The sequence below is a fragment of the Aptenodytes patagonicus genome, chromosome 1 (assembly GCF_965638725.1).
Source record: "Aptenodytes patagonicus chromosome 1, bAptPat1.pri.cur, whole genome shotgun sequence".
Classification (NCBI taxonomy): domain Eukaryota; kingdom Metazoa; phylum Chordata; class Aves; order Sphenisciformes; family Spheniscidae; genus Aptenodytes; species Aptenodytes patagonicus.
In genome coordinates, this window is record NC_134949.1 from 192,936,188 (window position 1) to 192,960,501 (window position 24,314).

At 37.6% G+C, this 24,314-nt stretch overlaps 1 protein-coding gene across 3 annotated transcripts in view; it reads right to left on the bottom strand.

Annotated features, from left to right (window-relative positions):
* Positions 1-24,314, bottom strand: part of VWA8 (von Willebrand factor A domain containing 8) — a 204,454-nt gene that overhangs the window by 28,078 nt on the left and 152,062 nt on the right. For all 3 annotated transcript variants that reach the window (XM_076363301.1, XM_076363293.1, XM_076363311.1), the window contains exons 36-39: positions 23,915-23,996; positions 21,737-21,941; positions 2,237-2,345; positions 1,355-1,511 (exon numbers count right to left, since the gene is read on the bottom strand). In XM_076363301.1, coding sequence (XP_076219416.1) covers positions 1,355-1,511; positions 2,237-2,345; positions 21,737-21,941; positions 23,915-23,996 — 553 coding nt within the window. The remainder of the gene's footprint in view (positions 1-1,354; positions 1,512-2,236; positions 2,346-21,736; positions 21,942-23,914; positions 23,997-24,314) is intronic.

Genomic DNA, 24,314 nt, shown 5'->3' on the forward strand with positions numbered 1-24,314 from the left:
AGCGGTGTTCCCCAGGGCTCAGTTTTGGGGCTGGTCTTGTTCAATACCTTTATCAATGATCTAGATGAGGGGATCGAGTGCACCCTCAGTAAGTTTGCAGACAACACCAAGTTGGGCGGGAGCGTTGATCTGCTCGAGGGCAGGAAGGCTCTGCAGAGGGACCTGGACAGGCTGGATTGATGGGCCCAGGCCAACTGTATGAGGTGCAACAAGGCCAAGTGCCGGGTCCTGCACTTTGGCCACAACAACCCCATGCAGCGCTACAGGCTTGGGGAAGAGTGGCTGGAAAGCTGCCTGGCGGAAAAGGACCTGGGGGTGCTGGTTGAGAGCCGGCTGAACATGAGCCGGCAGTGTGCCCAGGCGGCCAAGAAGGCCAATGGCATCCTGGCCTGTATCAGAAATAGTGTGGCCAGCAGGAGTAGGGAAGTGATCGTGCCCCTGTACTCAGCACTGGTGAGGCCGCACCTCAAATACTGTGTTCAGTTTTGGGCCCCTCACTACAAGAAGGATGCTGAGGTGCTGGAGCGTGTCCGGAGAAGGGCAATGAGGCTGGTGAAGGGTCTGGAGAACAAGTCTTATGAGGAGCGGCTGAGGGAACTGGGGTTGTTTAGCCTGGAGAAAAGGAGGCTGAGGGGAGACCTCATTGCTCTGTACAACTCCCTGAGAGGAGGCTGTAGTGAGGGGGGTGTCGGTCTCTTCTCCCAAGTAACAAGCGATAGGACGAGAGGAAATGGCCTCAAGTTGCGCCAGGGGAGGTTTAGATTGGACATGAGGAAAGATTTCTTTACTGAAAGAGTGGTTAAACATTGGAACAGGCTGCCCAGGGAAGTGGTTGAGTCCCCATCCCTGGAAGTATTTAAAAGACATGTAGATGAGGCGCTTAGGGACATGGTTTAGTGGGCATGGTGGTGTTGGGTTGACGGTTGGACTCGATGATCTTAGAGGTCTTTTCCAACCTTAATGATTCTATGATTCTATGACATTTGTTAGGTGATGAATTCCTAACAACATACAACCTGGATTCATCATAATTCAAACAAACTTTCATATGGTAGCTCCCTTTTTAAAAAAAGATAAATATTCACATCAGTCTCCTTATCCACCTAGCTATGTTTTACTCTACCAAATCACAGAATCATAGAATCATACAGTCATTTTAAAAGTGTGGCTTAATTCAATAAAACATTCTATACATCTTGTTCAGAACAGTTAAACACATGCTGGTAAGCTCTGTTAAATGATAATGATCAGGGTAAGATAGTTGATAAATGCAATTAAGAAAGAAAATTCTTTTTCGCCATCTTTTTCAAATTCTTCTGGAAAATGGAAGGGAAAATAAAGACACTCACATTACCTCTGTTTAAAGGCCTTTTCACCCATCTCTCGAGCAGCTCTCTTAACCGCCTCAGGAACGGCATCCTTTTCGGCTTGAGATATTTGGTAAACCCTGTGGCCAGCATCCAGTCGATATGGCCCACCTTTGCCACCTAACCCAGCAGTGTCTCTCCCACCTAGCATGATTGAGATAAAAATGCATTTAGTAATAAATAAGAATGCATTTTCTTTAGAGCTTCCATTGTCATACCTACAGATGTTCCAACAAATTTGCCAACAATCCCCAGTAGAAATATTTATTGCCAAAGATTTTCAAAACCAAACAGCTACCACAGTTAAGAACTCCAATGGAATACTTGTGTTTCTAGTCCCTTGAGACTGGATTCATGTTTTCCCTTGTACAAAGGGGACTATAGATCATATAGGTCTTGTACATCTCCTCAAAGCTCCTGGTCCTTAAAGCCATTCATTCAGACTCTGTCTTCTCCCTAGAATTTGTTGGTTTACACACTTTATCTAGTGATCACTATCAGGCCCTTTTGAAATTTGGATGCACTTTGCCTATTCTGTGTGCCTCTTGCCTACACTACCTAAATTGCTGTGGCTACAGAGACATCTAAGAGAATGGCAAATGACTCAGCCTAGTTTCTATGGCTGCAAGCTTCTGGTTCTCTATATGGCCAATGAAAAGAAACAACAACAAAATGTAATTGGAGATCCGCTATACACAGTATAAGTTAGATACCGCAAATACTTCTTTTCACTGGCAATAAAGCAACCCTGTATCGGGTAAAATAGCTCTAAGCAGAGGGTGGCCTTGTATAAATCCATTTTTAACTGGCACAGCATCTCCCTTAGACGTCCTTCAATGATGCATTAAAAAAAAAAAAGAATGAAAAACCTGTTCCACCAGCCCAAGTATTTCCACCAACATGCGGCATGTTGTCTGGATCCACTTTTCCATGTTTGGGGGAACTAACATCCAAACCACTGTCCCTCTGAATGGTTATCTGTAAAATAAAAAATAGAGCTGTAAGTCTCTCTTATAGCAAGGAAAACCACTCTAACAACCTAACAATAATATACTAGGTCTGCTGAAGAGCTGTAGGACCAGAATTAATTCAATAAATGCAACATCCCACCTGCTGAAGACAACAGGATAAAGGAGAGTAAACCAGGGCTCCTGAGTGGCACATTAGACCCACACCAGATCTAAGACTACTGCCGCATGTGAACCACCCAGTGCTTTCAAATCTTATCCGTGCTAGAAAAGTGCTTACTGGTAATTGCCAACATAATTCAAAATCCTCCTGTAGACAGGATCATCTGCAGTTTGAATGCTTCTCATAGTATTGGCAACACCTGGCTGTACATCCATTCACAGATTTCAAGCACACCCAACTACAGCTCCGCATTCTTCACTGATGGGCAGATCGACCTTCCTCTTATGAACAGGGACTAAAGAAACGACATGCTCTTCTCCAAGCATTGTCAGTAAATAGCTAGTTCAAATGACATGCTCACGTAATCCTTAACTTCCCTGCCATGACCGCAAGTGTCTACAGCGGTGAGTCTTCTACACTTGTCTACTGACTGCACTTTCCCCATCGATTCACCGCACAGCTGAACACCCAACAGCTGTCAGATGGTCAGGGCTGAGTCACTTCAGGCTAGGGTTGGATTTAAGTGGGTGACTGAAGGTAAAAATACTTCTTCCCATTACCAACTCTGAGTCATCTAGTGAAGCAATGATTCATGTGTAAACTGCCCTTCAGTTACCAATTTTCTTTAATTTAATGGCAGTTTATTTTTTAACAAAACTTAATCACAGAGATATAAAATTGATGTCTCTAACCTCTACAAATTAACTTTCTTCTCATCTAACAAAATACATTTAATTCTCTGATGAATTTATGTGCCCCAATAACTACAATTTACTGCCTTCTCAGAAGTTCACTGGCATTATGAGGGTTTTCACTGGGACTGTAGAGCAGTTTAATCCCTGAATTCACTGTCTTGCAGACTCAACCTTATGCTGACATGAATTCCATACATGTTTTCGAACTGAAAACATGTGCTCTAAGAACAGTGTCTTGGCAGCTATTCAAAATATCATTTTCTTTCTCTTTATAGAATTTATATTAATTCAAAGAGGTACAATACATCCTCTGTGAACCATGTCATTAGCGTAAAATCGAGATCTAATCTGATAAATTACATTAATCTAACATTTGTATAGGAAGAAAGACAGTTAACCACAACAGCACGTTACCCTTAGGGTTATGTACATTTTTGGTTTAAAAGATTTCCTCCAAAATAAACAGTTCCTTTTTTGCGTAACTGGTAGATTTCAAAACTATCAGAAACACAGGTCAACAAAAATCGCTGAACTTAGTTTAAAATAAAATCATAAAACCAAAACTGTAGTGTCAGCCTCATGAATCAAAACAAAATATTATTCTGTAAAGAGAAACAATAAAATGACGGAAAATCCTTTACGTTTTCAGCCTTCTGGGTTCTTCATAGAAAAATACTCAAAATTCTGCAACAGGAAGCTGTGAGACAAACATAACCATAAACAGTGATCCAATGTGATCACCATATTCTATTTTTGTCAAGTTTTTCCATTAAAAAATGTTTTTTTTTAAATACAAGTATTGTTTAAATTTTTAGTGAAAAGTTCTGTAGACAAGAGCTTTGCTGCTCACACATATTTCTCACATATAGTAAGTTGTTCCCAAATAATATTTCTAGTACATATGTACTAGATAAGTTTCTAATATAAACCTATTTTACAATAGTGTTGATCTCATTAAAGTAATTTGTAACTTTGAAACAGCACGCGGCTAACAGAAAATCTTTTATTTTATAATGATTTGTGACTTCTGTTCTTAAAAGGACAGCAGAACAGCCAACATTTGATTTCTATTAAAACTTTGAAAAAAATTGCATGAGAGAGAAAAAGAGACAAGTGATACAATCTATCATAGCTTAAGAATGTGACCTCCTTACTAATTTTTTTATATATCATTAATAGGTTATTAGGTAAAATAATTGAAAACTTAAGGATACTAGAATGGAACGCCACCAGCAGATGTGTAAAAGTCATGCCAGTGAATTGCAGCAGTTTCATTAATTTACTTGTTTTTTAAGTAACATCTATGCACACAAAAGGTAGTAGAATTTTGCTACATCTGAATACTTGAACAACCAATTTTTATTAGCACTGGTTTGCTGGGGTAATTGTTTTTTAAATTTACCATACACTTAGAAACTGCATTAGATTAGCACAATGTAGGGCCCTTTGAAGAAAATCTTCTGGATGTACTTTCCTGGTTTTTCTTTGAGCTTAGATTATTTCATTAGTGACTTATGCTTTTTTCCTCCCCATCCCTGTCTCCATGGAAGTGTTTCAAGGTGATTTTACAACTAACAACTTCACTCTGCTCTGAAGGCGCCTCTATAAAGTAGAAGTTAGACTAGTAAATATCTAGACTAGAATTGAAAATATATTTTAGAAAGAAGTAAACGGTAAATCACTGAGTCTGGACGTGAAATCAGAGGAAGGATGAGGAAAAAAACTGCAGAGAAAAACTTTTGGACAAAGATACATTCTTCAGCATGACAGATATAAAGAGATGGAAGAGCCACAGATAAGTCACCCCTCTGAGGGTTGGAGGAATTCTTGATGTTAGAAACTGTTGGAAAGGTAGATTTAAGGGGGAGGATCCAAAATTGGATGTATTATGAACCTGGCAAACTGAAAGACAGTCAGTGGGCAAAATCTAGTTTATCTGGAGTGAGAAGGAAGACAAGAAAAGCAAGTACTGAAAGTAGAGAAAAAGCTCAAACAAATCTAAGAAATCCGTAGTAACTTTTCCAAGCTTGTCTGATTGGAATTTCTAAACCTACTGAAATTTCTCTTACTGTTGTGATATTGGATATATACTGATATATATTGATATAGTATATATATCCAATATACTGTTGTATATTGGATATTTTCCAAATATATAAATAATTTGCTTGCTCAAAAGTTGATCTGTCCCCTCCTGAATACTTTCCGTTTGAATCTACTGCAAGACTTCTATCAACTTTGTTTCTTTCAGCAAGAGTTTTGACTAAACATCTCTTTTTGAGAGATATCTGTGCTCTTTCTAGCTATGCATGCACTGAAAGGTGCTATTCATTACTGCATTATTGTGAAGATTTCATACTGCCTGGTGTGCACATCACAGCTTTGTAAAACAACAGATGAATTCAGCCTAGTAGCCTTGAGTTTCAGCTATGAGGTCGGAGTAGAATAGCTGGAAAAACTGTGAAATTTTCCTTCTAAGACTTCCTTTTGATTTCCAAAATAACCACAATTTCCAAAACACACGGCACACGTGTCAGTTGTGCATCATCTAAACTTGTTTATACATATTGGTGATTCACGATTAGAGCATGAAAGCACTTTTCCACTGTCTGTTTGGGCAGATTCTTCTTCAAAGTTCTCACCACACAAGAAGCACAACTGCCATCCTCTCCTGGGATACACGTGATTCTTACTTTATTCTCTATAAAGTCCAAATTTTCAGTAACCATCAATGATCTTAGTCCCTGGTATAAAATCTTTTTGTTCTCTTCTTTTCTTTGACTCTGTTGTATTCTCAGGCACTTACACCAATAGGTAATGGGTGCATTCGAAAGGACTTTCTGGATGGAGACTCTGTAGGTCTTCCAAAGTCAGTGAAGCAAACAAACAGAAATTTTAGGCGAGAAGAACATGGAAGACTGCAGGTCAGAAAGATGCTAAAGAAATGTGCTTTTCTGAAGAGGCAATGGTATGAAGGAAGCACTTGAGAAAAAAAGGAAATGAAGAAACAACAGCAAATACCGAGACTTGTTAATGCTTTGACTTAATTTTCTGGTCCTGCCTCTTACACATCCATTCACTCCTGACAGCAAGGGCAGCCAGACAGGAATAGAACTGAACTTTCATTTTACGTTCAGTGAGACATACACGGTATCTGAATAACTCGCTCTATATCAGTTCCTTGAGATACATGAATGGATGCCAAAATAGTTTTACATGGCTACACTTCATTCTTTTTTTCTGACAACACTGGGATTCTAAGAGCCAACTGATTAAGGGAAACTGATACAAACACCTTCAGTTTGGAAACTAAGTGATCTTATCATCCTTCATATAGTAATGTAAAGAAGATAAAGAGGTTCAGAGAAGCCAGTTACATGATTTAATGCACTCAACAACACAATGAAACCAGGTGTTTCACATCTGTGTCATATTTATGCCAAACAGTTATTAAATACATACCAATCTATAACAGGGGGCACTCTGAAGATGAGTCAGAGGCTGGTAGTTTTGTCTAGACTTCAGCTGGTCAGGCAAACTATGGTAAGGGTCCTTTATATCGTGTACTCGCCAAATCTTAACCACGTTTGGCAGTGGATCTAGAACCACATTCATGCCACTGGCGTGCCACATGCCATGCACAGGCATACATCACATTTTGATACTTTTATCATTCCTCAGTAAAAGACAGGAGCTGAATATGTTGAGGATCACCCAGCTGACCCAGATACAATGTTCATTGCCTCTACAATACACTGACACAATTATGGGAAGAAAGGAGCTTGCAATAACCCATTAACAAAAGTGTGTGAATTATGGAGAGGGCTGCTGTACTCTATTATTAAAATGATTTATGTCTCACACTTACATCAGCATTTAATTCTAATATATGAGCTATTTTTACAATTACAGGACTTCCTTTTTGAGCTCAAAATTCGTTTTCTTCTAATATCTTGCAAACAAATCTCTCAGGCTCTATGAGTAAAACTGACGAAAAGCATTATCAAATTTAGCTTCAGCTGGTTTCATACAAGTGAGCTTAACAATATTTTAGCTTCCAGAAATCTTAATAGTACATTGCAATGAAACCGAGAACAAAAAAATATCTTTAAAAAGAAGCTTCACCACCTCAAAGGCAGTCCCAAGCAGCACTTCCATATCTTAACAAGTGCTGGTTGCCCCCAATTTGCTTGTGCCAAGCAAATAAATATAATAAAAGAAATGATAGCCAGTCTTCAGCAAGTCACATTTATATGTCTGATGGCAATAAAATCATTAAATTGGCTGACTTTTTATGAGATGCTTTTAAGGAACTATTTGAAGTACATCTAGACTGAATATATATTAATATCTCTATCATTAACATGTTTATAACAGTATCCAATTTAATGAGTAAAAGACACTCAGCAAAGTCAACTGCAACGACCATTTAATTGTATCTATTATTCAATCATTCACATTTCAGAGTATTCACAACCTTCAACACTGCCACCTTTTCACCTTTTCGTTTTAAGCCCATACATCAACTCCTTGTTGTTCAAGTCTGTTACAATAAACTGAAAACTAAAATTCCAGGAGTTCTCTTTATTGCGGAGACAGGGAAAGAGAGAGGGAATCTCATCTCCTCCTGTATTTTCCCACTTGAAATTCTCTTTATTCCTGGGAGTTTCATGCAGGAGATCTAACCAATGGCTCTCGCTGTCTTACACGCTCATACCTCCATTACAGTCTTGTAAAAAGCTGACTCTCTAAAACAAGGGGCAGAACACGTACTTAGATTTAACCGCTGGCAGAAAAAGAACTCGCGGTTACAGGTTAGGAAATATCTTTTAGACTTTGCAAGCAGAAGTCAGATGAGGTTGAAAATATTTCTAGCTTTGAATAGAAAAGTAATAAATGAGTGATGGCTTCCAGTAAAATGCAAAGGACTTTTTCCTTGATGCAGTCTGGGATGCATCTCTGATATAGATCATTTTTTCGGTCGTAGATACTCCTGTCATCCTACCGTGTGCACAACAGACTTCTGTTCAACACAGCAAGCTGGCTAGAGAGTAGATGGTCTTTTAATACAGCAGCTTACTTTTGTACTCTGATTGGGTTAACTTCATTAAAATTCCCGAAGGGCGCAGGATGTGTCAGTGCCTCCCATTCAGGAGTGCTTGCCAGAAAAGCTCCTTTGCCGTGCTTACAGCAACAAAAGCAAATTTCTGCCTGAGGACTGGCAAAGAAACTCGTTTCCAATGGGGGCGAGCTGCCTCATGTACAGGGGAACAGACCTTTCACCTCTTAGTTTTAATACATCTGGCCCTGCCAGGACTAACTCATATCTAGTCCTCTTACACAAAACACAATTCTTATTTTAATACTCCGGATAAACCTTAAAAAGGGGGAAAAAACCAGAAAAAATTCCAGGCTAACATCCTGCAGGTATAAAGGGATGCATTTTGTACTTTAAACAATGGACTGTATTTCCATTCGCCAACCTCCCCCCCTCCAAATCACATTTTTCTTATCCTTTCAGGTATGTTTAAACAGAGCTGGCCATTCCTTATAGGATTTTACAACTTCATAACAGAAATAAATGGAATTCCTCCTTGTTGTATGCGGTGACAGACAAGCAACCAACCTTTCTACTAAGCCCTTTTAAGCATTCAGAGGATCATTCCACATATAACACATTTACTAAAACTGAAACCAGTATGATTTCATGTGTCGCAACTTAATAAACACATACAAATGGGCAAAACATCATTTTACAATATACAAGCAAACAGGGTCACAGCTGCAGTATTTACAGCTGTAGAGAATATTTATGTAGGAAGATTTTTAAAAAGAAAAAGCTAAGGTGCCCAAACAATAACTATTTTCACAAGCACTTATTCTAGTATTAGCAATAATACTGCATTATTGGGTGTTTCTTACTGATCAGAAGAAAATAGGACAAAGAACGTGTGCACTAAGATTTGAGGCAGAATACAATTCACACGATTTAGGTGCTTAGTCTAATATAAATTAAGAAGGTGTGCAATAGATTAATTAGTTGCATGATTAGACAGTCCTGGAAAGTAGGCAGATGTAGGCAGGATCTAGGCTGGCATGATCCCATTCTTCATTTACTCTTTTTACCATAAAGGAAAGAACCCTGCTAAGATGTAAATTAGAAGATATCCGCTCTTATCCTGACATACCTGGGACATGGAGGGAAAGAATTAATCTGCTACTTTGCCTTTTCATTAATATACAATATATTAAACAGGGCAGTTTACAGTCAACGAAGAATATGTGTTATTTTCCATACAATGCATTAAATTATTATTGAAAAATATGAATTACATGAATATAAAAACACTACAAATACTATAAAGTTAAAATATCGATGTTTTCTTCAATAGCTTGCTTTCTTCGTTAGCACTGTGGACAAAGATTGGGCATGTGTCAGAAGATCATTGCAGGAAAAGAAATGAAAACATCTTAGACATTTGTCCTACAGGTGAAAAATCTTTTCTCACAACCATACATTATTATGAAAGAAGATTGACTTGGCTGTAACAAAACATGACTATTCTCCAGGTGAAAAAGGCATTAAATAATCCAACCCACAGTGGCACAAAGGATTAAGAAATGTATTCCACGGAATGCAGAATGTATTTCAGCAGATGTGCAAAAGACTGATTTTTCCCTGAAACAAAATCATCGTTTTCTTTTATCCCTTTCCCTCCCCACCAGCAACCTTAAAACCTCAGTATTACCCTAGGCTGCATTTAACAGGTCACAAGAACATCCTTTCCTCCAACACATTCTTTATCAGCAGCATGAATATATGCATTATATTCTCAAAGAGTATATAAAAGTTCCACATCAGGCAAATCAAAGGCAAATGTGCTTGTTCCATGGTGGTTTTACATTCTATTGTAAAACTGATTCTACCAAAGACAGAAAGAAAACATTTTATAATCTACTTACACAAACTAGTGAGAGAAAGGCAAAAAGAGGCAAAAAAAAATCTAATGGTTTCTATTACTTTTACTTGTACCGTATCATCTACAGCTTTTTCCTATGTACTAAAAATTAATAGTACAATTTCTATTCACATCAACAGCACAAAATTGAGCCCACAAGTCATTTTTCCACAGAAAGGAATATTGAGTATTAGACAAGACAATAATAATGTATAAAATACATTCTGTTTCTTCAATTGTATCCTGAAATGAAGAAACATTTGTTGCACTGCAGTATAAAACATTTAATAGGTTTTATTCATTTGGCTTCATTTTGATTTTCTATCTTGTCTGTAAAACTTTGCAAGAATTCAAAATGAACTAATGAAGCTTCATGCATTATCTGACTCCGGTGAACATTTCTCTCTAAAAGTAGCTTTTAAAGTTCATACAGGCATTAAACTTCTGTCTCAAATAGCAAAACTGTTCAAAGCATCATAGCTATAAGGAATTTTAGAAAAGTGAATCTGGGTGGGGAAAGAGGTAGAGATTTAGAGTGAAACACATAAAAAGGGGTATCTGGCTTGCAAATGAAGTTTTCATACACCAGCTAAAAAAACCAAACCACTATATAAGATGCAGTTGTTGCTGCTGTGGGTCTTCTTTTGAACTAAATGCTGTCACTCTAAGATCCAACTCAGAAACTCTGCAGCAGTAGATGCATTAGAGTCTTTTGCCTATGAATATGCACTCTGTGGCTTAAAAGCTGGATAAACTAAATGAAGTAATGAGAGAATATCATAGATTTGCTTCCATCTAACAGATCCTCCGCTATGTTAACACCTATGTAAATTCAATTTTCCTCTGTAATTATTAAAAATTGCCTAGTCAATTCTTTTCAACTAAAAGATGTGAGTCATCATCTTTTTAGTATGCTAATCCACTACAAAATGTCATCAGAGCAGACAAACAATGTCTAGCTTGGTTATTTATCATGACTGCTACATGCCTCCTAACATCAATGAACTCAGGAAACACTGAATTCAGTTTCTTCTGGAGTACCCTGAATAATCAACAGCTAGAAAGATGGGATAAATGAACACATTATGACAATTTGGAATAGTCTGGACAGAAAACCACAGGGACATTGCACGGTCAAAAGAAAGCTGAAAAAAAAATACATGTGGAAGCAGAATTTTTCTATTTTCTATAGACCTAGGACCTTGTCAAATCTGTCCTTAAGAAGCAGAGACATAAGTCATTAAAGATCAACTATGTTGTTTTGTTTTCTAAAGGAAAGCCTCACTATTGTAACAGATCAGATGATTTAAATTTTCACTACATTTGTCCTTTCACTAACCAGGGAACAACTTTCATAAGGGCAGAATTATTAGTATGCATTTGTCTTGCTGGGACAGCAGGATTTCACCGGTGTTAGGAGCTGCAGCCTTTACATCAGCAATGTGCACTGCTGCAGGCTTTTTGAGATCTGAAATACAGCGTGTTGAGATTATTATATTTTCTCCCATGAGAACTGTGGGCTTTCACAGGAAGGTCAGAGGAAGAAAGAGGAACTTTGTGCTGGATCAGACTGCTCTAATAGAAAGTTAAGGTTATTTCCACTCCTGCTCTTTGCCTGCTCTAATTAGAGTGGAGTATCTTTAGGAAAGGGAATGGATTTAATCGTGTTTGTATAGTGCTTCCAACAAGGGCCTCATTTCAGCTGAGGACATTCATGTGAGAAAAAGTATCTGACAGAGAACCGATGATCTTTATCTGAGTTGCTTTACCTAGTGGAGACTTTTACAGATATGAACTTATCGAGCTCTGCAGGTTCGTGGCCTTCTAGTCTTATGCTTCCCCATACTCAGATGCCTTGCTTCAAGGGGCGGTATACGTCTGCTACTCCTCATTTTGCTAAAATGAATCATGCAGTCCAGGAAAAGGTCACGGACCTAAACGGTGTATTTGGGGGCTCACGGATCTCAGAACTGCAAACGCTATCAAACTATACCTTGTAATCCACTTATTGACTAGGTAACTTTGTAATCTGCAGTATTTCAAGTTTTTCAGGATCCCATGCAGGACTACAGAATGCCATCATATGGTTATTCCAAACTTACAAAAACTCTCCACTGCATATATTTTCATAATTTATGGCGTTTGCACCGACAGTATTTAAGAGATGAGCAAAGTCACTGTTACTAGCTCACCGATGCCCCCATGTGGTCAGAAAAACTACTTGGTTTAAAGTAGAAAATGCAAAACCGGAGAAGGACTAGCCACTCTTGCTGAAGGTCATGCTTTTATCTCGAATCAAGAACTTCAGCTTTGCCCAGTTCAGTCTTAACATCAAGAAAAGCTGGATTCTTGTTAAAATGTTATAAAGTAAAATGTCACTTTTAAAAAAGGAAAAAAAAAAAAAAAATCATCAGCATAGATTAAAGTAGATCCTGAGCAGTAAATAGAAACAAGTTGGGATCACTGAAACTCCTGAATCAATTATTCTTCAGATAAACATCCAACATAAAAAATAAATTTCATCAGATTAACTTGCATTACCCTAAACTTTCAACTACAAACTGCGGCTTCAGAAAATCAAAAGAAAAAAAGAATGCATTCAATAAAACCAAAAATATCAATTCACTTAAAGGGTGAATAATTCATGTAGAGTTCTGTGTGATTAGTTGAGTGGAATTCAAATAGAATAAATGAGACTATTCAAGGAAGGGAGTAAGATGATCGCCACCCAAAGATGGCAGAGAATCAAACTACGGATTTTCTGGTCTCAGCCCAAATAACAGAAAGAGGCATAAAGGAAACCCCCTTCCATTTCTAAGAATCCATTTCCTTAAATCCATAAATAATGCCTTGCACATTGAGGATGGGATTCGGATCCAGACTGCAGACAGCTAAAGGTAGGAATCTCCCAGGTAAGCCAGGTGTCTGAGGTGCCACTACGGGCAGTGGTGTCTGAAGGGCCACACAGTGTCTCCTTCAAGGTGAGCTCTTCAGGCTTTCTTGGTTACAATGGGAGCTCACACGCTTAGCTCAGAAGTAGACACCAAAATGCCCACAGGTCTGGTGCTGGACCCTACTCCTTCTCCTTGCTGTTGCTCTTCAGTATTTCCAAGCACAGCCACAGCAACCTGCCTGAGCTGCTTGTGCGCAAGTACATGCAAATGTTGTTTAAAGCAATGAAAACTGAACTGCTTTTGCCTGTAAAAACTAAGCCTTATTCATTAAGTACAATATACCTGCTGCTTTTTTTTTATCTAATACAGTCTCAAAAAGAAGCAGGGTAAAAGGTATAGTTGACCATGTGTCTCCTTCTCTGGGAGGTAAATGTTCATCTCCTGATACTCCAGCAAGGCTCATGGAAGGCTGTGTGGTGTTTAGTGAGCATAGATTTCGGTGAAAAATTGTAAGAAAGAGAAGGAGACTCTCTCTAAACAAGCTAAGATTTTAATAAGACAGTTTGATCAAACACCCACAAGTTAGTTGAACTTGAAGCATGTTTTCAAAGGGTTTAGCCATTAATAAACCAAGGCATGACTGCTGTCAAGGAAAACATAGCCATTCATTTTATATAAATTAGAGCATTTGCAAGACTCTCTGGATCTTTTTGTTATTAATGTTTTATTTCCTCAACAACTATACAGGTGATTTCCAAAACCCTCTAAAGAAAGCACCTACATCATATTACGGAAATTGAAAGGCAGCTACACAACATTTCTTTTGTTCTGTAATAGCACTATGAGGGAATGAAAGAAACAAACGTAAGAGTCCTTCCAAAAAATCAACTATAATTAATTCAGGACTAAAAGCACTACTATGTATCAGCCACCTTCCCTTCGCCCTTGTTCTGGCCATACAATGGACAAGTCAAATTGCAAAAGATTGTTCATAACCATGACACTTCTTTTTTTTTTTTTCCATTTTTTCAAAAATTCTTCTGTACATTTTACTAGATGATAGTTTGTATACTGTATCATCCTGTATTCCTGATGATCCTACCTATTTCATGATGATTGCTCTGAACCTCTCGCTGTTGCAATTGGAGGCCAGTCCAACTGTGTCCGCCCCCCTCCATTCTAAGAGATCAAAATGCACCTGGGAAAAAGGAGGCTGTGAATACATCCACAGGAAGTTTCTCATTTTCTGAGTCCAGGTAGGTGCCTCAGCTATATTCTAGCTCTGTATCAGGCATACACCAGCTAAAATAACCCCTCAGGTGCAAAAGCCAGACAAGGGGCAGGACTTGTGCCAACAGGCCTTTTAACCAGCTGACTACAGACAAGGACCTGACAAAAGGAGGGAGAAGTATTATTGCATTCCTCATGGCTAAGTACATGTGTAACACAGGGATCCCGAGATCTTTTTCCTAAATTGCTCTAAAATCTCTTCCTCTAATCTCTTCCTTCCAATTCCTGTTCATTATTAAATACAGTCCCTGAGGGATTTGGTACCTGCAAAGTTATGACAATCCCCTGAGGTGATTCTAATTCAAGAGAATCAAGAGAGTCGACGTCCAGGTATGACATCTGGGCAAAAAAAAGAACTTCTGCGTGTGTGTGTGCATCAATGTGTGTATGTAAATATGTGTGTGTGAATATATATATATGCACACAACTACATATGTATATCCCCTCCCACCTAATTTAACATGATTGTGTTTCTTCTAACTTCAACAATAAACCTGACATTTTTGGCGTTATGATTACTTTTAAAATGTACTCACCTTTGACTCTAGTTCAACACAGGCTTTACCTGAAGTCTAGGTAGGATAGTAACACATTTTAAATACATTTCTAATGATGGACCTGGCATCCCATAATAACTACTTAGTGTTTGCCTTTGCCCTCATCAGATCTGAAGGTTAACTGATGGATTGCAGAAGAAAGTCTGAGTGTTGGGAATTACTACTGAGTGCTGCTGAACTCATCAAAATGCTGTTTTTAGCAAAAAGCCCTTGCATCATGGATGATTTGAGCAGTTAAGACACACAAAAACCCCCACCCTTAATTTTTTTAGCTATTGGTGATGAACACATACATTGCTCTTTTATGTTACTGACATGAACCGTATGTTCATGTCTTCTAGCTGTTCACAGGACATAGGATAACTTATGTGTTCTGTCATCATTTTTGAGCACTGCTATAAGACTGTGAAGACAGCCATTTAAATCTGAGAAAAATATCTATTTATTGCATTTCTTGAGTTTTGCTGAATATGTCTATACTCAGCTAAGCATGTTTCAACCTTGAGCTACCTAGAGTTGACATTTGTTTTCTTAGGTGGCTACACTGCATTTATATGCAATTTTTTGCCCAATTTAAGGTATGTTTGTACTGATTGCAGCATTCAAGGACATTCAAGCTACTCAGCTTGGCAACACAGGTACAAAGTATGCTTATATATCCTTATGGGCGTATGCTGCATTTATCCCACCTCTGACACTGCAGTGTAGACATACAGCGTGCACTCAAACAAGTGACCTACCTTCCTTATGTCTCAGTTCCCTCCTCTGGAAAGCAATAGTAATGCTTACTGGCTCCAGATGTTGTAATAATTACGTATTTAAAGGTTCAGGGGCGTCTAAAGGGAAACAGTTATGGATGGCTGAAGTAATTTTTTTTCACTTCTTCATTTAGCTAGTTACAATGATTCATGCTTTGTGGAAACACTGTATCAGTAAAATGTTAACTAGTCACCGCAGAAACCAAAATAACATACATGCCTCTAGCGGTACTGGGAAAAGGAATTGCAATCTAAGATAAAAGCATTCATTTTTGACAGAAAACTATTCTCTCAGTCAATTCCCCAGGGCAGAAGATCTTGAATGAAATCTCCCAAAACCTTAATCTAAAGCCTCCCCTATTCTTACATCCATTTCATTCACGTCTCCTTTTAGTGTCATGCTGAGTTGTCCACCTCTAGGACCAATTCTAACAGAATGAATCTGGGCCAGTACTGCACGAATTTCTACACACTACTGCAGAACTGTCCCCAGTGTATTTGTTGTTCAAACCACTGGTGAGAAGCAAACAAAGATTATTTTCTCATTCATGCATTTTTCTAAATTCATTCCACATCTCAGTTTTGTGATGCTGTGAACTCTAACGCGACTTAACTGTTCAGTTGGCTTTTTGCTAGAAAACAGACAGATCAGGTCAAGTCACAAAAGCAAAGTGGGGGGAAAAAAAGGGAGAGAACATTTCCAGGCTGCTTCTTGTCTCTGGAAGGGCCTGGTTTCACATTAAGGAATTGTCCAAATAAAGGTCTGCCCCGAGTAGCTGAACTGTTACTGACAGACACTATGTGAATCCTCTTCAGTGACATGGGCTGTCGAAATGCTTTGAGCTGTGGACCCAGTGGGTAGAAACCTGTCCTGAGCAGGTGTCAGTGTCTCTCTTACACACTTCCTTTGGATTGACCCACCTACAAAGAAGTACATGAATTTTTAAGCCGAGTGTTGCCCATCAGTCTTGAGACTAAAGAGCTGGCATGATGGAGGTGTTTTATTCTTCAGGTTCTACACAGTGCATGCACTTGCTCATGGGTGAGTATAGGTGTAATTTTACTACCTGAAGCAGAAGAAAATTCTGGTAGCTGAGCTATTTTTAAACAGCTGGTATTAGCAAGGCTGGTGCCCACTCGATTCACATTTGCTGTATCTTTCTCCTGTTCAGTCCTACAGTATGTGATCTTGACATTATATTGGCTAAGTCTGGATCATTTAAGAAACCCACCTGAGCTCTTATAGTGCATATAACCTGAGCCAAACATTTCAGATTTTTAAGTTTCTGAGGAAAAGACACACTATACAAAACACCTATGTAGAGTGGGCCTCTGTTGTAGGCCAAAGAGATGTAAGCAATAACCATCCTTGAAGAAGCAGTGTACTGTAGAACACGAGGCCTCGAGCTTTAAGATCTGGGATCTACCAGGAGATCGTGACCCTGTTTAAGGACTGCAGCAGTGTCCTGGTTTCAGCTGGGATAGAGTTAATTTTCTTCCTAGTAGCTGGTACAGTGCTGTGTTTTGGATTTAGCGTGAGAATATGTTGATAACACACTGATGTTTTAGTTGTTGCTAAGTAGCGTTTATACTAAGTCAAGGACTTTTCAGCTTCCCATGCTCTGCCAGTGAGGAGGTGCACAAGAAGCTGAGAAGGGGCACAGCCAGGACAGCTGACCCAAACTGGCCAAAGTGATATTCCATACCATGTGACGTCATGCTCAGTATATAAGCTGGGGGGAGTCGGCCAGGGGGCAGCGATTGTTGCTCAGGGACTGGCTGGGCATCGGTCAGCGGGTGGTGAGCAGTTGCGTAGATTTTTTTTTCCTTTCCCTATTTTTTTTTTTTTGTTTCTCTCTCTCTCGTTGTTTTACTTTCCATTACAATATTGTTATTATTATTTTTATTATTATTATTATTATTATTATTATTATTATTATTATTATTATTATTATTTCAAGCATTAAACTGTTCTTATCTCAACCCAGGAGTTTTCTTGCTTTTGCTCTTCTGATTCTCTCCCCCATCCCACCAGGGAGGGTGAGGGTGAGTTGCAACTACTTAACTCATTAGGCCTTTATATATAGCCACAAACACAGAGCAATGCGATTTCAAAAACTCATCTCATGCACGTAAGAGATGATGCATCTACTGAAGGTTCCACACATACATCAAACAACACAGATACCAAAAAAACCCACCAAAATAAACACCTCAGAATTCTCAGATTACAACAATGAATTTTTTTTTTTTGATCAATCACATCACTTCTTTGGACAATCTTGGTACTGAAATAACAAGAGACTATCCTCAGCTTTGGGATATCATTTTGCATGGTGATATTGTCTAGATCAAGACTACACAAGGATTGCCAAAAATGTTGTGATTCAATTTTGAGGTTCAGATAGATATTATCATTAATTACAAGCCAACACTTTTGTAATCTTTGACCAAATACACTTTTATGCACTCAACAGGTTTGGCTATGTCCTGGGACTTCTGAAAACAGTGACATTCTGAGTATAATCTTTATATAGCATAAACATTTTGGACAACAGTCTACAGCAAGAGAACATTAAGTGGAATGAATACAGAAATAAATGGCTTTGCTGATAATCATGGATAAATGAAAAAAGACTTTGTTGCAGAGATTTCAGGTGCCTAAAGGGCATGATGCTTTACCATCTATTGAAATACCTCTAAATGATGCACCTTTTAATTATTTTTATGTAAGCATTGTACTTTATCTAAATGAGACATAACAGCAAACAATGCTTACTGAAAAACAACAGCCCAACTATATCAGAATGTAATCAGTGTTTTTTCTATTTAATTTCTATCAATAACCCTTTGATGCAAAAAGTAACACAAACTTATCAATGTCTGCTTATTGCCATGAAACTTTTAGGGCAAGATTTTAAAAATAAATTGTCTTTCAAATTCTTTTCAGATATTTCATAATGAAGTGACCTTGTTCTCAGAAACACCAAACAATGAAAAAGCTCAACAATTTCTGGATTTCAAGTAGAGTTCACAGCTTTAGAAAATCCAGTATTTTGTTTAGATTTTGTATTTTAGGTACTCCAATTTAATAATTTCAGAATACTGTAGTCATATTTTGAGTTAAAAACTTCAATAAACGAAGAAAATTTCTGACCTGCCTATATAAATGCAAACTTATGTAAACATAAACCGTATTTCCAGAAACTATTTTCGTAGCCTCAAGACTTCAGCAGTTTGAACTCTGCTGAGTATATCAACAATACAAAACAAATGTTGACTATTTTGAAGACTGCCACAACATTCTATCAAGGGAGCCTAATTACTGATTATTAGTGGAACAGCTGTTTGTTCTCCTCTGTTTCATTGCTTATGTACATCCAGCCTGTTTCTGAGATCTAATGTGTTTGTGAAAGCCGAAATGCAGCCCTAGAAGATAGTACCAATAGTTCCAGCTGAAGCCTGGTCGAAGATTTGTTTCCAGTTCTTTGAATCTGTATTTATATTGAAAGCCCTCTAGCTCTTTTTTCTCTCAAAGGTCAGGAAGCTTCAGAGAGATTCTGTGTTGTTTTGCAGAACAGTGGTTCCCAACCACCTAGACAGGTCTCATGTTGGTCTAAGAACTTCACCATGAAGGGCTAATAGGTTTTGTTAAGCCTGTAGTAGCTTTGTGGGCTGCATCAATGGCAACTTTTAGGGAAGGGGAAATTGGGGGTGGGTGGATATGTGATATGTGGAACACTGACAATTTTCTTAAGTGAGCTTCTGCTACAAAATGATTGGGAATGATGCGTTTAGTCAAGGAATTAGAGATGCCTCATTAGACTCCAAGATGCTTAAAATGAGCATGAAACATTATACAAAAGAAGGTGATTTTCATACACTTGAATGAACAGATCAACACGTGGCTGCAAAATATCTCCAATTCTGTAAAAACAGGTATCAGGAAATATTTAGTTGCAGCTTTCTTAGCAAAGTAATTGCCTCTAGAACAGGAAACACTGGAGTTCTTGCTACGTTTACCTTATACAGGGAATCTACATGAATAGGTTTTCAAGCTAACAGGATCCTTTCATTTCCAGAAATGAATGCCTTAATAAAGTACTGCTTTTATGTCTATGTCCATTGAAAAACTGAGTTAAATAGGAAAGGTGAAGGCCTTCATCTCCAAATAGCAAAGTGTAGAGTTTACACAGCAACTACGTATCTATTATCTTATTGGAGTTGTATATAAATAAAATAACAGATTTAATTTATTGCTTATTGCTCTGTAATGCCTTTGTAAACAAAGTTTCTTAGGCCTCATTGTCCTTCCATTTAAAGCAAACTGTGTAAAGTAGAGAAACAGAAGTTAGTGATAATCATGCAAGTCTGAAGATCACACAGGAGGCTTTGTTTCAGCCCTTTAGCTCAAATCAAACAGTATGCCATTTTGAGTTCTGACAAACCACTGACTTGAGCTATATACCGTGTTGACAGAGGAAAGAAGAAAGATACTCTCAGACAACTTTACCCTGGCATGTGCCTACTTAGAGAGGCAGGCTGTCAGGAGAGAGAAATTCTGTAACAGATCTTGAAAACTGGTTTGTGACTATGGGAAAACTTCTTAGTCTTTTTTTTAAAATGGTTACTTGACATTACTAGTTAAATGAGTTAAAATTTTCTGATGATGTGTACTTTCCAAGCCAGTATTCTCTAGTATTTAGTTGACTATGATTGACAGTACAGTAATACTGTTGAATAAAACTACAAGTTATCAAAAAAAAAAAAAAAAAAAAAGGACAACCAACTATTAAAACAAGTAAAACTCTAACTGTTCCTCCTGGCTCTTTTCATTTCTACTGGTCAACTTGATCAGTAGATCAAATTGGGCTGGTGTAAACCGACTATATCTGACCATAAGATGGTGCTAGTGCTACTGCATTGGTAATAAAAATGGCACTGGTAAAGCAACAAAGCATCCACACAAACGTGCTAGTGGGTAACAGTTTCCTTTTCTCATGACTTTTATGAAAGGCATTTGCTGAGGTCCGGTAACAAGAACATGTCAGTTCTTGCTCAAGTTTCTGTAACTGCAGAACATCTTGTAGAAAGGGAGCTCAGAGTGGGAAAAGAAAGTGAAAGAAGAGCTATGTTTCTGGCCTAATAAATCTTATTCACACTTGAGATACCCGGACACGTTGTAAACAAAAATATAGAAAGATCTAATTTAGAAAAGACTCATCCTGTTTTCCCATTCTAATGTACTGTGAAATTGGTTACAGAAATTCATGAAACAGAAATAATTGCAACGGTAGATAGAGACAGGATCTTCCTAGTCAAAAGTGGAGAAGTCCTCCTAAAGCACACTCTAGTTATTCGAAGTAAAGGAATAACTTCTCCAATCACTAACAGAAATTACAGATGCAGTTGAACAGTCCTGAATTTTCCCTCTGTGTTGCAATGGTGATCATACATATTAGCCAGTACATTAACACTTGTGTATACACACCTGCGTGCACACATAGCATTCATGTGTATGCTGTATATTTTCAACATCTACCTAAACATTCCACACGAGAACATGGCTGTATGGAGACCCTTGTAACTCTGCTCAGCTGGGAGAATTTTCAAAATTAGCCAAAGGCACTATGGTGAACTCAAGGCATCTTCCACCTAGGTTTCAAGTTTCTTTTCTAAAGTATAAACACAAGAATTTTTTCCAAGTATTTGAACTCTGGAAAAGTGTATGCTTTCCTTAAAAATTAATTTCATTATTCTACATGTTGAAAGTTGCAGTTAAAAATCAGCAGGAGATAAAGAATTGATTTGCATTTAAATGTACTGGAATTTGGCAAAAATACAAACACTGCAAGACAAAGAGACTGTCAGTAACCATAATTACAGGGGTCACAAATAAGCTTTTTAATTAAGCTATTGTGTCTTTTTTTTTCAGTGAAGACGTCTATTCAATTTTTCTTGCAGGCATATTTCTACTTCACAGTGTTTTTCAACACAGCTCTCCCTTGACCCCTCTTCCCAGCTGAAAACTCATTTGCAACTCATTTTGTTAAATGTTTTTCACTTCAACTTTGTGAAATCCTACCTGCACAGGACGACCATCTTCTTGGCCAATCATGTTCCTCCAGTCCTGCAGCGACTGCTGGAGACTGTCCAGCCCGGTCTCCCAAAGCCTCACACCGCCTCCCATGTCCACACTAACCAAACCTACTTTGCCCAGTGGTGCCAACAGGGCATCGGCGTCCGAGATCTTAGAGAGCCAAGATGTATATGGAGAGAGAGATTGTGATCTGAAAAACAATAATTAATGTGATTTTTCTTGAAGCTGCAATTAAAAAGAGCATAAGTATTTCTGTAGTTAAGGTGACAATTAAATGAAATTACATCCTCATTCCATGAGAGACTATAACTAAGCCCTGCAGACCCACTATTTCATCTGAAACATTCCACCTACTGAAAGTGGGTATGATTGAAAGGTACATGTCAGTATAAAAAGCAGTATAAAAGACCAGGCTGAAAGGGAATGTGTTGCCTAACCCACTGCTATATCTCATCTATCTGAAGAAAATCAGTCTTTACAAAAAACTATAAAGAATTTAAAAATACATTATAGAAAAATACGAAACTACAAAAGAAATAGGAGAGAACATGACCTGGGCACTGAGGAAAATCCCTTTCCATCAACTTAAAGTAACACCTTTCTCCAGTGCTTTAATAAAAAATGAAGATTTTAACACTCATTTAAAGATGGCACAGCTTTATACACAGAGAATCTCAGCACCGTTTTAAACAGTCAACTTGCAGACAAAAATTTACTGCTGAAACAGAGGGCCTAATAGCTACATAATATGAAGGGAAATTTAGATAAAGTAGGAAAGATTCTCTGCATTTTTTCAGTACCGTTAATGACATGCATAATGACTTGGCAACGTGCACTAATACCACAATTAATAATCTTCAAAGATAAAAGAAGCAGTAACACATACGTTTCTACCTAAGACTGAAATCACCATGTACTAATTCAACTGAAGAAGAGTTATCTTAGCATTTGACCAGGCTAACTATGCCAGAAGGAGGAAAGCCTGTTAAATTTTAGCATAGAACTATTCATATATATGAAAAGTCACTTTATTTATCAGTTCTTAATGGAGTACATTTTTAAATTTGTACTTCTCAGATTTGCCATAAATAGCTTAAATCCTCATATTAGGTTAAGGGTCATGGTGTTGAAGTTTGGCTTTGTAATTTTTGTAATTTCTTATAAAATCCTAGTGTAAAATAAAGTGTGATTCACTACTATTTCTATGTTAATGCCTTACATTTTTGAATGACTGTGTAAGACGTAGGCCAATGGATCAATTATAAAATGGTGAACAGTCCAAAATTAACTCTCTATTAATTCAAAAATTCCACAGATTATTAATGAAGCAGAATTAATTTAAATGAGAATTCATTAATATTGTCAAAACCAACATCAAATGGATAGAATTAAAAAAAAAAAAAAGTATAAAATTCCTGATGTGCGAGTTTCATACATGTGCTATTTAAACATGCAAAGTTGAGAGACTGCTATTTAAAACAAAAAACTTTATTATTATTGCAGTGGAAAATAACAATTTGTAACCAAAATATACGTTTATATCATAAATTATTTGCAAATACGCTCTACAATGGTGAGAGATAGATGTTAAAACCATACAGAAGCCACGTAGTCTGACCATTTTAATATATCATATGAGATACTTGTGTATCATGCAAGATACTTGTGAGGGAATGTATATTTTCCAAAGGGAGAACCAAAACACAGAGAAGCTCAAGTTATTTTCAAGATGAACTTTATGTTGGACCAGAACTAGATTCCTGGTTTCCTAACACCTAGAACTGGATCATTCTGCCTATCTTAGTTAGACCCTAAAGATAGAAAGGAAAAGAAAATAAAGATAGCAAAACAAAATGAAAGAGGGTAGAGGATAAAGTCGGTGAAGAGGGGGAAAGAGCAAAGGGAATGAAAATCAGAAGATAAAGCTACCTTTCATATTTACTAATTAATTGCTACATTTTCATTGGTATCACCTAGTAAACAGATAAAAAATGTTGACAAAAATATGCTACAACAGTTGCAGAATTTTACACACTAAGTATGAATTATTCTTACTTTCCACATCAGAAGAAATATTTGCTTATCCTGAAGTAATAATACACACTAAATTCTCTTTGCTCTTCCTGTAAGACAGAGGCTGCTCTAATTAATAAAATCAGTTACCTAGGAATAGCAATGTATTTGATTTTCTTTGAGTTAAGATCTGTTACTTCCAAGTATCCAGCAGCTTGTGGAGGAGTGACATCTGAAAATAAACAAACATGTTATTTTCCTGCTGCATGATTAACTGGTTATTGCATTTGCATTTAGTAGATTAAATTTAAACATTTCATTATACAGTACCTGTCAGAAAATGATAAGCTTTCACATTCAACACAGGAGTATATCTTGCAAATACAGAATTGTTTTACTATTATGATAGTGAGCAACCAGACAGGCACAAATATAAAAGAACAATGCATTTGTATAGCAAATGTCAAAATTACACACAAATATAGCCCTACCCGCAAAAGCACTGATCAGACATTAAAGCAGTCCCTAACTCACTGCTTTTATCTGCCAC